The sequence below is a fragment of the Sphaerodactylus townsendi genome, linkage group LG01 (assembly GCF_021028975.2).
Source record: "Sphaerodactylus townsendi isolate TG3544 linkage group LG01, MPM_Stown_v2.3, whole genome shotgun sequence".
Lineage (NCBI taxonomy): Eukaryota > Metazoa > Chordata > Lepidosauria > Squamata > Sphaerodactylidae > Sphaerodactylus > Sphaerodactylus townsendi.
The window spans coordinates 171,454,812-171,468,682 of NC_059425.1; the positions used below are offsets into that span (position 1 = coordinate 171,454,812).

The window sequence follows — 13,871 nt, forward strand, 5'->3', positions numbered from 1 at the left end:
AGGGTTCTGTGGTACCCTGGGGTGCCGTGAGCATGTCCCAGGGGTACCGCGGCAATGCTACCGGCCCCCCTCACTTTTGCGGTGTCTCCCGCAGGCACCAGCAAGGATACGGAGTTGGCCCAGGGGGTAGGGCCTACTGCAAGGTCAGCAGCCACTCCCCCCCCCCCCGTGCTTCCTTTCACCCTGGGAGGGGAAGATGGGGGGGTGGCAAGAAGGGAAACTAGGAGGGGAAGGTGGGGGGGATGGCAGGGGTACCGTGAGATATGAAGAGTGAGGTCAAGGGTACCATGACATCGAAAAGGTTGAGAAACACTGGTGTGATCTGATGTGTTATCCAAGGAAATCAGAGTGGTTATGTGGTTCTCCTCTTCTCCATTTTATCTTTACAACAACATCATGAGGTTGGTTTTGGTGGAAAAAGCACAAATGGTTCAAGCATACCTTTGTGGCTGAGTGAGTACTTGAATCCAGGTCACCCATTCTGAGACCTTCACGCTAGCCACCACATCATCCAGTATCTTTAAAATAAAGATTCGTTACCTAGTGAATTGACATGTCACTTCCTGAATTTAAAAGGGCAGGTGGATCTTCTGTGGCAGGCCACTGTTCAGGACTAGGGAAACGGAAGGGGAGACGAAATGCTTCTGTTTATGTTACGAGTGACTGGGTTTTATCTGTCTGCTGTGTATGAGGAATGTGTGGATTAACTCCTGCAGACAACTCCACATGAGCTGCCTTTCCGGACACTGTTTGTTCAGAAGCAGCAGCTAATGTAGAGTGCTGTGGCCCGTTTGCTGATGGAGGCTATAAAACCTGCATCGCAGCAATTGCATTAGCTCTGCAGATTCCTGGTACAATTCAGTGGGTTGGTATTGATTTATAAAGCTCTAAAAGTACTTGAGCTCGGTATAGCTAAAATAGTGGTTTCTCCTTGTTTGAACCCCAGTGCTGATTAAGATGCTTCTTGGAGGCTTATGTCAAGGTCAGTCTGTTGCGTGTGTTCTGCTAGGAACAAGGTATAAAATGGTATCTTCATCTTTGTGGCCTTATTCATGTGGACTTCCTTCTGCTTGGACTTCCAGCATTTCACATTTTGAGGAAGGGGTTTTTTTTAAAAGTCATTTTGAATGGAGTTATTTGCCGTATATACTCTCGTATAAGCCAAGTTTTTCAGCCCTGTTTTAAGGCTGAAAAATGCCCCCTCGGCTTATACATGAGTCACCGCTTACCAGCAATCACAAGCCGCTTGTTGCTGCCCTCCCCAGAGGGTGAAGGGGAAACCCCCGCAGCCAGCAGGCTCTTCTGGCCTCTGCCGAGGCTGGGGGCGTGGCCTAGGACAACCTCCCTGCAGCTGCTTGTTGCTGCCCTCCTAGGAGGGTGAAGGGGGAACCCCAAGGCATCCCTGCTGGCTGGGCTTCCTGAAACCCCAGCCAGGAGGCAGAGGGAGCTCCTTATTTGGGCAGTGACTCCCCCTGATGTCACTGCCCAAATAAGGAGCTCCCTCTGCCTGCGGGCTGGCTGGGCTTCCTCAAACCCAGCCGGGAGGCAGAGGGAGCTCCTTATTTGGGCAGTGACTCCCCCTGATGTCACTGCCCAAATAAGGAGCTCCCTCTGCCTGCCCGCTGGCTGGGCTTCCTCAAACGCCAGCTTCCCACCCTTGGCTTATAGGCGAGTCAATAAGTTTTCCCAGGTTTTGGTGGTAAAATTAGGTGCCTCAGCTTATACACTGGTCGGCTTATACACGAGTATATACGGTAGCTATGCCATGCCTGTTTTATTATATTCTCTGGCTGAGTTATTTAGTATTGGCTTTTTGTACTTCCTACTGTACGGAAGATGTTTTAATTAGCCGAGTTGACTGTAATTTGAGCAAAGCAAGGTATTAAATGTAACCTTTATTATGGGTTTAATGAGCTAACGGGTCTGCCGCAGCCACTTTTGTTATAAGGCATCTTTATGAACAATGGTCACATGGGAAGTAATTATTAGTGGTTGCAGAATCTTTAATCATCGCTTTGATATTCACTAAGCAAGGGTCTTTACGGGGTCCTAACATTCATTTTGCAGAAAGTACAACTCATTTAATAGCCGCTTTAGTGCCAGCGGGGCTTTTACAGCATTTTCAATTCAGCAATTACTGACACAGCCTTCATCCTCCACTGGAGCTGCTTGTGTTATTTGCAAATTCATGAATGGATATTACTAAATTAATTCCTGCTTTCTGGGGCCCCTGCTGCTCGGAAACGATTGTTTCAATAATAAAGAGTTGTGATCCAATACATGCAGCTGCATCTAAACATCAGATCAGATAATAGCTAGGTCATTTGCCTTCCCTGGGCTAGGGATTCTTGCCAAGCGCACAGTGTGCGATACCAAAAGCGCTGGAGGTTTTCCCATCTAGATGGAACTAAATTTTTCATGAGACTTCAGGCAGTTGGCCTAATGGGAAAAAAAACCCCTGTCATTTCCAAAGCCTGCATGCAATAATAAAATAAAAATTGTGTTTTGTATAGGCTGACCAGACGTCCCGCTTTTGGCGGGACAGTCCCGCCTTTAAACAATTTGTCCCGCGTCCTGCGGGTTCTTCAAATTGTCCCGATTTTTGGGAGGCTGCTACACTGCCTTCTGGGGCGCATGCGCACGTGGCCGCAGGAGCGCACAGCCTTCTGGGGCTTGCCATTTCCTGCCCTGTCACAGGGCGGGAAACGGCAAGCCCCAGAAGGCTGTGCGCTCCTGCGGCTGCGCGTGCGGCCGCCTCCCCCATCCCGGATCACAAAGGTGACCATCTGGTCACTTTAGTTTTGTAGGATTGATCAGGAAAGACAACCATATCATAGAAAAGATACCTGGGCTGGGAGGGGGGCAGGGAAGCTGGGCAAGGTGGGCACTAGGACAGATGGAGCAGAAAGTCCAGCTTGTTGAGTTCTGTGGTGGAGGAATGTAACCCTGCTAACATCTCTTTTGAGACAGAAAGTTACATATGGTATGATTGCCAACTCTGGTGATCTGTATACGCTGTCTCAGAAAAAGATGATAGTATGGTCAGTTGAGAAAACTGTATGCTTCCTCATCAGAATATAGTCCCGAACGAATATTCTATCTATTTATTTTATTTAATTGCTTTCTATCCCAGCCTTCAAATGTATCGCAGGGTGGGTTATATCACAATCTAACAATGCTTCCTGCATTATAAGAAAAACAGCATCACATCCAGATAAAAATTCCTAAAAACATACCTAAAAACAATTAACCAATACTCAAAGAACAAAACAGAAAAAAACATAAGCCTTTGTCAAAACCATTATTTTGTGCATTATTGAACCCAGTGTTTTGAGACAAGAGCATGGATGCCAATTTTTACTTTCAAATGGATGGGGAGGGGGGAGAGCGTGGCTAGGTAGACCCTTTGACTCAAGTGGAGCATTCTACAACAAAGAAGGTCTGGCTTGTTGAGTTCTGTGGTGGAGGAATATACAACCCTACTAATGTCTTAGTGAGAATGTGACACCATAGAAATTGCCTTCTAAAGCTGCCATTTCCCCCAAAAGAACTGATCTCTGTGGGCTGCCAGGCAGCATCAGGGATTGGGTGAACGGGATGAATGATAGAGTTTCAAGGGGATCCTAGACAGTATCAAGCCGATATCATGATGTCATTTCTGGACTTGAGCCGGAAATGACATCACACAGTTGGTGTGACAACTCTTCTGCCTCCTTTTTCCCCTCTGGCTTGCCAAGTGGTGTAATGATGTAGGAGAGCCAGCATGGTGTAGTGGTTAAGAGCAGGTGGACTCTGATCTGGAGAACCAGGTTTGACTCCCCACTTTTCCACTTGAGCACCGGAGTCTTATCTAATGAACCAAATTTGTTTCCACACTCCTAAATTCCTTAGGCTAGTCGCAGTTCTCCCAGAACTCTCTCAGCCCCAAGGTGTCTGTTGTGGAGAGAGGAAGGGAAAAGAGTTTGTAAGCCACTTTGAGTCTCCTTACGGGAAAGGTGGGGAATAAATCCAAACACTTCTTCTTGAAGTGGCAGCAAGAACATCTGGAGATTCCTACCTTGGTGGCAGAACTGGTAAGCTTACTTTGTAATCTGGAGGTTCGTTGTCAATCTGGGAGAAGACCCAGCCCCACATGGAGGTTGAAAGCCCTCTATTCAACTGAGACAAGCGACATATTTTACCATTTGTTTGCAGAGCTCCAGGTTTGTAAAATATATTCCAATGATTTGTGTATTTGCACAGAGGCATACAGGCCAAAAGACTCACTCTTGGACTTTCAGATTTCCAAACCCTGTAATGCAATAATCTGTTGTGCGGAATAAGCTATGGGTTTGTAATGCAAGTGGGATATACGGTTTAGCCGCCACATTCTAAGCTTCCATCTTGAAAATCCGTCTAAACTGCCTAAATTCCTTGGCTGCTCAGATACAAAAACAGATGGTAAGATATTATCCTTGAGTGCAATTTTGGCTTCTTAAAATAAGCCCTTGCACGTAAATGCCCAGTTCATTCTCAATTAACTTCTGAAAGGCTCATAGATTCAAAACCTTGTCTTGTCTAGAAACTCCAGTTCACAGTTAATCCCCCCCCCCCAAAATAATAATCAAATACTTTTCATGAAATCCTTTAAGGTTCTTTATATTATGTTTGTTTTGGATTTCTAGTGAAACATGAGCTCATTTTTCCCCATCCCTTTTTCATGGTTTGTTAATTCTTCATCAGTAAACAGTGGTATCAACAAGCAAGGCGCATCTGGTAAACAGATTGTTGTCAGCTGGTTGTGGTGGGTTTTCCGGGCTGTGTGGCTGTGGTCTGGTAGATCTCTACCAGACCATGGCCATGCAGCCCGGAAAACCCCGACAACCAGCTGAATCCGGCCGTGAAAGCCTTCGACAATAGACTGTTGTCAATTTTGCAGGAATGTTTTCAGGAATCCCACATTTTGTAGGCATGCCTCACATTCTTCCCGAGTCTTGACTGCCCTGAAGTTCAGAGAGAGAGACCTGCATCACAATTGTCTACGCAGAATCCCAAACAGGCATTTGTAGCAGAAAAAGATCTGCATATTTATCTATGCACTAGTGAATAAATGGGCTGTTAACTTTTCCGGAATTCCATGCAAGATTGGTGCGTGCTTTGTGCATACCTGAAACCACCACTACTACCACCCAGCTTTGGCATAATATAGGCTAGGTACTGTCGGTATGCTGTAAAACTGAACAAGAAGCAAGCCTTTATTGGCATAGACAGCAGTACAACAATAATTAAAAAAACGGATTAAAAAGCATATACAATACAGGAAATGCATGTTAGGTCGAAGGAAATCTAGTGGTGTTTAGTAATTTCCAGGAGAAAGTCTGCCACTATCATGCAGAGAGAAGGATCAGGGTTGTCCAACAAGTAGTGTAATCTAATTAAATCGGGGAGATTGGGTAAATGTAAAGGAGTAAGATTCACATACTTGGATCTGATTTCCTTGAATCTGAGACAGTGAAGTAATTGGTGGGCCAGAGATTCAACTGAGCCATTGTTACATGGGCACAATCTTTTAGCCTTTTCTTGCTTATTAAATGCTGTAAAACTGCAAAATTAATGTTACCAGCAACCTGGAGGGAAAAAAACCATCTTGACCATTTAATAAAGTCTCAGTGTGTGGAAATGGTCCAGTGAAGTTTTATATGGTCCAGTGGAGTTTTATGGAGGTGAATAACATCACTTGGTACATAACACCCCATTGAGCCTGTGTTAAGGGAGGAGGACACTTTGTTTCTCCAGGTTGCTGGCAACTCTACCACAAATCCCTACCAACTAACCACCAATCATGTCCCCAACCCAAGTGCTTGTTTTCTGTCTGTGTTGCATTCATGTGTATATCCAGCTTTTCTCCCCCTTCCCCTCAACTGGGACTCAAAGCAGCTGTTGTAACATTGTTCTACCCTTCCCCCGTTTTCTCACAACAGCCCTGTGAGGTAGGCCGGACTGAAAGTTTGTGTTGAGCCCAAGGTCTCCCAGTGAGCTTCTATAGCAGAAGCCAGATTCAAACCTGGGTGGCTGTCACCCACAACACCGCACTGGCTCTCAATAGTCAAAAAGATTTTAGGCTTTTCACAGCAAGCACCATATTTTTGTCCTCAGTCCAGAATAACTGCTGTGCTTAAACTCAGGCCATCCTTCCTTTTTATGCAGAAACTTGGTGTTAGTCAACTAAAGTCTTATTTTATTTATTTTACCTTTCGAATGTCTTAATCACCAGAACTGGCTTGGGGCGATTTACAGATCAGCAACAATACAATAAATGTTTCTCGGCGTATGTAAACCCATAAAATTGGAAAGCCGAGCAGTGGTCTAAAATTTATGATAAATTAATTCTATAACTGAAACGGTCCAATTAACATTTAATAAATACCCCTAACTGAACCAACCGCTATAGGTCAGTGGTGGCAAACCTATGGCACGGGTGCCAGAGGTGGCACTCAGAGCCCTCTCTGTGGGCACGTGTGCACAGAGTTCGTCTCATGGGGGGGGGGCGGAAAATCACCCCCCCACACACACACATCTAGGCTGGCCTGGGCCACTGGGCACGCAGTGTAGGTAACCCTGTTAAGTGCTGTTAAACCCCACTGATTTTCATGGGAAGAACTTAAGCACAATCCTTTACCAGGGAGTAAGCTCGGTTGCTGGCAATGGGGCTTGCTACTAAACCCTTCTGGGGTCGTGATTCACCCGTTGGAAGTGTTGCATGGTTGCTTCAAAGCAAAGCCACCGACTACCACCAAGCTTACTCCCAAGTAACGCGTGCCTTGGAGCCAACCGTTTTTTCTAAACTAAAACCTCAGTTTTCAGGTTAAATTGCCGTGTTGGCACTTTGCGATAAATAAGTGGGTTTTGGGTTGAAATTTGGGCACTTGGTCTCAAAAAGGTTCGCCATCACTGCTATAGGTGGATCAGATGGTAGACCAATAAATGATGCTGAAGATTTGGACACTGTTTCCAAAACCCAGTGTTTTGTTGTAACCTATTCACGTGTAATGAGAAGCAGCACGTAAAGAGGTTTGAGTTATGGAATATGGATTTTTTAAAAAAATGTATCTGTTTTGTTTTTATCTCTGCAGGCTTGCTAATTGGTTCTGGCTGTGCTCTTTATCCTCTGGGCTGGGACAGCGAGGAAGTCAAGCAAACCTGTGGTAACCTTTCTAACCAGTTTGAACTGGGTAAGAGACGGCTCACATTCTTCACGGATACAGTCACGGAGTTTTGCAGATGTTTTGCAGCGTGTTCTTATAGCACAGCCAGAAGTAGGAAAGGACTTGTGCAGAACCCAAAGCATCTGGAACAATTCTGTACAGCAGATGTTTGTATTGTAGAGGCCTAAAAATGCTTTTAAAAGATGTGAGAGGCATCTCATCAAACACAACAACCCAGTCAGCTTCTCTAGAAGATTAGGGTTCTATAGAGTCCTTTGTGCCCTTTGCATTTGCTTAATTTAAAGTTCCTGCTTTTTATAAAGTGACTAAAGTGACATAGTAGATGGGTCATGCTACAAGCACTTGCAGAGATTCTGTCTACAGAAAGTGAACAGAACCGAAAACCCCACCCTATGCCCAAAGCAGACACTGTTATAAAGTTGATTCGTAGTTTTCCATTTGTAATTCTTTCTTAAAGAGGTAAGATACAGTCTGAATGGATCTTTGAATCAAATAACTTCACAAGCCACTGACTGAGTGATACCTGGGTATTCTGAGTGATACCTGGGTATTCAGGAGCAGCAGTGGCGTAGGAGGTTAAGAGCTCGTGTATCTAATCTGGAGGAACCGGGTTTGATTCCCAGCTCTGCCGCCTGAGCTGTGGAGGCTTATCTGGGGAATTCAGATTAGCCTGTACACTCCCACACACGCCAGCTGGGTGACCTTGGGCTAGTCACAGCTTCTCCAACAGGAGACTCTCTCAGCCCCACCTACCTCACAGGGTGTTTGTTGTGAGGGGGGAAGGGCAAGGAGATTGTAAGCCCCTTTGAGTCTCCTGCAGGAGAGAAAGGGGGGATATAAATCCAAACTCTTCTTCTTCTTCTTCTGAGGTAAACAACTGGTTAACCCATTTCTTTGTGTTGCTTGAAGAATATGTTACTTGAAGTTGTGTTGTAATATGTAGCTATTCAACCCCCACAAACTTCTTTCCTCGCTGCGGTTAGGATTGCTTTGCTAACCATCTAGAGAAGAAAATGTCCTGCCCATTTAACAGAGGCTTAAGGGATTTTTTTTTCAGGTAGTGAAAAACTCCAACTGCCCATTTCCACTCATTAATTCCTTTAACAGAGACATTTCTCTAGGCTAGTTGGCAACCCAAAGTACAGTAAGAACCGGTCCGTGGCTCTCTAAGGCACTCTCTGGTGAAATAATGTTCAAGTTCTTTTTAAAGCCTAGATGCTCAAATTTGTGATTAAAGGTCACCAAATAAGATCAGATTAACTTCAGCTCGCTGTTTGGGTAAACAAAAGATTTCCAGTCAGTAGATGGTGACTTCACAGAGTCAGGAGTCTCCTGGGTTCCTTGCTGCCATTGAAACTGCCAATTAAATGCAGCAAAAATGAGGCTTCTGCCAGATGAGTTTCCCACATTTTCCCTGCCTCATTCCCACTGGGCAGCCATTCTTTTTGTACACACCTCCCTAGAGTATTTTGAGGAGGGTTAACAGTAACCGATCAGTTGTTGTAGTGTGATAACGTCTCTTGCCTTGAAAACCCTATGGGGGGGTCACCATAAATTGGCCGTGACTTGAGCCCCTTTTGCACATGCAAAATAATGCCCTTCCAATCTGCTTTGCAGCTGAATTTTACCGTGCAGAGAAGCAAAATTCACTTGCAAACAATTGTGAAAGTGGATTGCAAGTGTTACCGCGCTGCCTGGTAACTTTTAATAGCTCCAGACCACCCAGCTCTCGGCAGCGCAGTGGAACACAAACGGGACCCAACACAGCGAGTATAGTGAATAAAAAGAAGGTTTTATTGAGATGCTGACCTATGTGTCAGCACCTCCGCACCACGGCAACTGCAACTGCCTAGCAGCTTTACAACATCTTAAATACCCTTTCCCCGTTGGGAGTCCGGGAGAAAATACAGGACAGCCCACCACCATTCATTAACAAAGTACACAGTAACCAATCATGCATTTGCAATACATGGGAACCAATCAGAGTTCAATGGGCAGCCCCTTCTTGAATTTCGCGGCTGGAGTAAGGCGAGGCGATGACGTAGGCACTGGCGGGAAGAACACAAAGAGTCCCTTGGGTGCCTGGGGTTGGGAAACTAAACTTGATGAGATGGTCCCCTTATCTGCCTGCTGGTGAGATTAGACAGAGTGAGGCGCTTCTTCCGGGGGTCCCCTTTGTTAGCGTCCATTAAGAGTTTTACAAGTGAAAGGGACATGCTCAGGTGGAGCAGGGGTGGATTCCTGCCTTGAGCCGCGGAGGTTCCATGCAGACGCAAATACAGAGGATACAAAAGATAACTACAAACCAAATGGAGCATTGTAGAACAAAGACGGTCGAGGAAATGGCGGATGGATTCTCAAATCTGGTGTCATCTCTATCCTGAAAAGAGTACACAACTTGTCTGATGGTTGAAGTTTGAAGAAGCCCCACTTGGGATCTTAGAAAATTCTGCTGATGGAATGCCAAATCACACACTGGTCATAATCCTGCCAGAATTAGGAAGAATCTTTATACAGGAAATAATTTAAGTGGGCTCTGAATTCTCCCTTTTGAATGGAATGTCAAAGTCTGTAAATGAAGGCTGTACCACACCCATTGTTTCAAACAAAAAACCAGATGTTGGCATCCATTCCCAATGCTTCTCAAAATGATCTGGCTGAACTAGTACTCTTCAGAGCATTACAGAATTCACCATTTGATCGTGCTTCACAGAGTTGCACCAAATTATTACAGACGGTGCTTCAAAAAAAAAAACACCACTCATTTTCACTGAAATAGGTGGCTGAAAGGAACTATCACAAATAATAGTTTCACTAAACTGCTTTTAGCCAGTTCAATTTATTACAGCTCATTTTAGAGATCTGCATATTTTGTCTGTAGTTTTCTTCTGCATTAGCCATCTCAACGCTTTTATGCGTTCTGCGTTTCCTCCCACCTGACTTCAAGTTTCTTGGGGTGGGGAGTTCAGTTCTTTATACGTTTTGCTCTGTCCAGTGGTTAATTCAACGCGACGCCAATTTTTTGTCAAGTGCAAAAACCTGCTGATTTAAACTGCAGAGGGCAACACTTCATTTAAAGCTGGGTGACGTCAAATCGACCATCAGAGGGAGCAAAATGCGTGCAGAACTGGGAAAAAACTTTGAAGAAACAGGAAGTTAGAAACCAGGAAACTGAGAATGCATGAAATCCCTCAGGCAGAGTCTGGGGTGGGTGGGGTACGTGTAATGTAAATAAAAGTAATGAATGACACTGTCCTTTGCATGTTGTTTGATTCGCCCATAGGCACTTGCGAAATTGGCTGGGCTTATTACTGCACCGGAGGAGGGGCCGCCGCAGCGATGCTGATCTGCACTTGGCTGGCCTGTTTTTCGGGCAAGAAACAGAAACAATATCCTTATTGAGACGAGGAGTTCCCAGGAAGCAAGTGAACCAGTGTCCAGAAAGCAAAAAAGAAATAGGAGCAATGAGCTGCGCCAGCCTCTCTTGGAGAGTTGCATTAGCTCTTTTGTGTAGTTGGACCCAAACAAAACAAAGTTGGAACTGATGTGTAATGCTGTGAATGTTGGTGGGAGTGTCACTGCATCTTGATGGTTATCCACCAAGTCTCATGCAAGATGCGGGATTCGAACAGATTATTCCTAGGAGATTCCGGTAGTGTAAAACTGCTGGAAATGTCCCCTATTTGGAAAAAAAAATGTGTGTGTGTGTGTTTTTTAAAGCAGATTATTAATTGAAAGGGTTGCAAAAATTACCGTGTTGGAATACAAGAATGCAGCCTTTTAAAAGGACATTTCACAGCCCTGCAAGGGTAGGGAAGGATCAAGAGTGTTTCCTAACAGCTGGCATTCATTTGGACAGATGCACTGATTTTCTTGGAGTGATGAGCGAGACCGTTTTGCGGCTGGAGCAGTTGCCGGGTGCGGCTGGAGGGCACCTGTTTTTAGGCCTTAAAGTGTTAGCCTTGTAGAGCTTCCCCAACCTGATGCGTTGGCCCCATTTGGAGTTGAAGCAAACTCAGCACAAAAAGGGAGACAAAAAACCTCCCTTATGATGAGACTCCTGACAAGCACACCTGCGTATCTTTGCACAAACACCTTCCCTTTCCCGACATGTCACAGCCTTGCAGAAGAATATGAAAACCGACTGGCCGACAAACACTTTGACTAGTCTTGGACTAGCTTGCCCACTGTGAAGCTTCAGTTGTAACCGGCTGAAGCTCACCCTGGAAGGCACGTTGTCGCTCAGGCAAAAGGTCACGGCCGAAAGGGTCTTTTCATCCTCCATATAGAAGCACATGAATTCACGCGACAGTCTTCCGTTCACATCTGCGCACACCAACTCACTCTTTTTGATTCCCACGAAGCATACAGGGTCGACGTTATGCACAAATGCACATAATGGCAACCGTGAACAGCTTTTTGTTTTGTTTTGCACAGAAGAGGCATCGGGGAGTGGAGAAAGAAGAGGCAAAGAAAAAGATGAGTGCCCCTCCCCTCCCCATCTCTCCTTTCTGAATGGCAGGAGGTACCCTTCCGCACACTCATGTGAAACATATAGCCCACATTTTCTTCACAATCTCATCGCGCGCTCAGACATTAATTCTCCCTCCCCCTGCACTTACACAGGCAATTTCCCTTCAAAACAGATTTTCTCCCTCCTTAGAAACGCAGCACAGAGTGCAACGTTCTCTCTGTCCCTTTTGTGCATATTTCCCCTTTCGTCAAAATCCCCGCCCCGCTCTTTCTGTCCCCCCACAAGCTCTCCTTCTTCAACCGTTGCATTTATTCCAAGGAGAAGTGACACAACCTATCCGGCCTCCCATTATCTTCCTTCGCAATGTGGCTTCGGACGTTCACTTGACTCGGTAACAGAAGAAAACCAAGCCTATTGATTTCTCAGATGCCGCATCTGGGTCTCCTATGAAGGGGAGAGGAGATGGGCACGTGGCCCACAGGAAATTCTCCTCTTTGCACAAGACCCAAAAATAGCAACAGAGGATGTGTGGGTGGGTCACTCCGACTTATTCGGTTTCTGCTGCAGGTGAATGCCAGAAGCGTCTCCTGTAACACGAGCACTGTGGAACAGAGCAATTACAATGAACACTCCATGCACTTCTTTATTTTTTTAATTTTTTCGTCGTTCGCGAAAAGCGTCGAATTGCAGTATTAAACCGCATTTTTAAAAACTAAAACCCAACGGGCCACTTTTTTTCTTCAGTATTTTGTATAATCTGTGTATACACGTTCTCAAATTTTATTAATGGGCTTTTCAGACCTGTACAAGTTTTATTAACTGCAATGTTTTTTCAAGGTTATTACAAAAAATGCAATATTTTACTCAGCGTATGTAGCCTTTTAGATAGAATATTCCTGTGAAGGGCAGTTCTGTCCACTGCAACGTCTTATATGTGCGGTACAGTAGGATGTTACTATTTATGCAAAAAGCAACGACAAACATCTTCCAGATTTTGTTACTAATACCAGTAGGTAATTGTTGTTGTGTAGTGCTGTATTGTTTTTGTCGTTTTTAATATGTGTCTTTGTAATGCAATATAAACTGTACTATTGTTTGTATTTTAGAATCAGTATAAATGTCTTTATGATAATTCCAACGTGCTGTTTTAATTCTGTTTTTTAAACTGTTAATAGTCGGCAGTGTTATCCTTTCCCAAATGTTTATAAATGCTGGTCTCTTTTCAAAGTGGGGTGTCCCCATGCAGACTCAGAAGCTTTCCTAAAAGTATGAATCACAGTTGGTGAAATTTAACTCTATCATTTGCACCATTGTAGCAAAACGGGGACTGACTTGCACCATTTTGCCCTGCCCTTTTTTCCCAAACAGAGATGCACAGCAACTTACGTTGTTCTCTCTCAATTGTATTTGCACAGCCTGGTAGGAAAGGCAGAGAGAATGTACTAGCAACTGAAGTGTTTGTCTGAGTCAGGGGCGTACCGGCCACGGGGACATGTGGGGTCCCATGTCCCCGGGCACCAGCCATTGAGGCCGTTGGGGGGTGCAAAATCGCCCCCGCACCCCACTTACCTTAGCTGGCGGCAGTCTCGGGCAGCCTGGTGGGGCCGGGCTGAGGGGTGTGCTAAGCAGCATGTCCCCGTGGCCAGTACGCCCCTGACGCAAGACAAACACTGTTGCTTGTACATTCTCCCTGCCTCTCCTACACCAGAGGTGGGATCCAGCAGGTTCTCACAGGTTCCCGAGAGTAGGTTACTAATTATTTGTGTGTGCCGAGAGGGGGTTACTAATTGGTGATTTTGCCACGTGATTTTTGCCTTAGTTACGCCCCTCCTCTCAGCAGTAGCGCGCAGAACTTGAAGCAGTCTAGCAGGAGGTGCACTGGCGTGCATGGCAGCCTGTGCCTGTGTGCATTCATTTCCTGCCCAAGGACCGGCACAGTGGCTGCGTCCTTGCCACAGCCCCGCCCAGGAATGCCCACCCCCGGAATGCCCGGCCACGCCCCCGTCGTGCCCCGCCACGCCCCATTGGTGCTACGCCACAGTTTGAATCCCACCACCATGGGAACCTGTTACTAAAATTTTTGGATCCCACCACTGTCCTACACTGTTGCTTGTACATTCTCCCTGCCTTCCTCCAGTATGCCCCTGTTCTGAGTAAGAGGGGACTGACCATGGCAGTAAGTTTCAGGGTTG

The 13,871-nt window shown here is 45.6% G+C and overlaps 1 protein-coding gene across 1 annotated transcript in view; it reads left to right on the forward strand.

Annotated features, from left to right (window-relative positions):
• Positions 1 to 12,817, forward strand: part of LHFPL6 (LHFPL tetraspan subfamily member 6) — a 31,879-nt gene extending 19,062 nt beyond the window's left edge. Inside the window, exons 3-4 of the mRNA XM_048499676.1 lie at positions 7,113 to 7,211; positions 10,489 to 12,817. Coding sequence (XP_048355633.1) covers positions 7,113 to 7,211; positions 10,489 to 10,607 — 218 coding nt within the window. The 3' untranslated portion in view covers positions 10,608 to 12,817. The remainder of the gene's footprint in view (positions 1 to 7,112; positions 7,212 to 10,488) is intronic.
• The last annotated feature ends 1,054 nt before the right edge of the window (positions 12,818 to 13,871 follow it).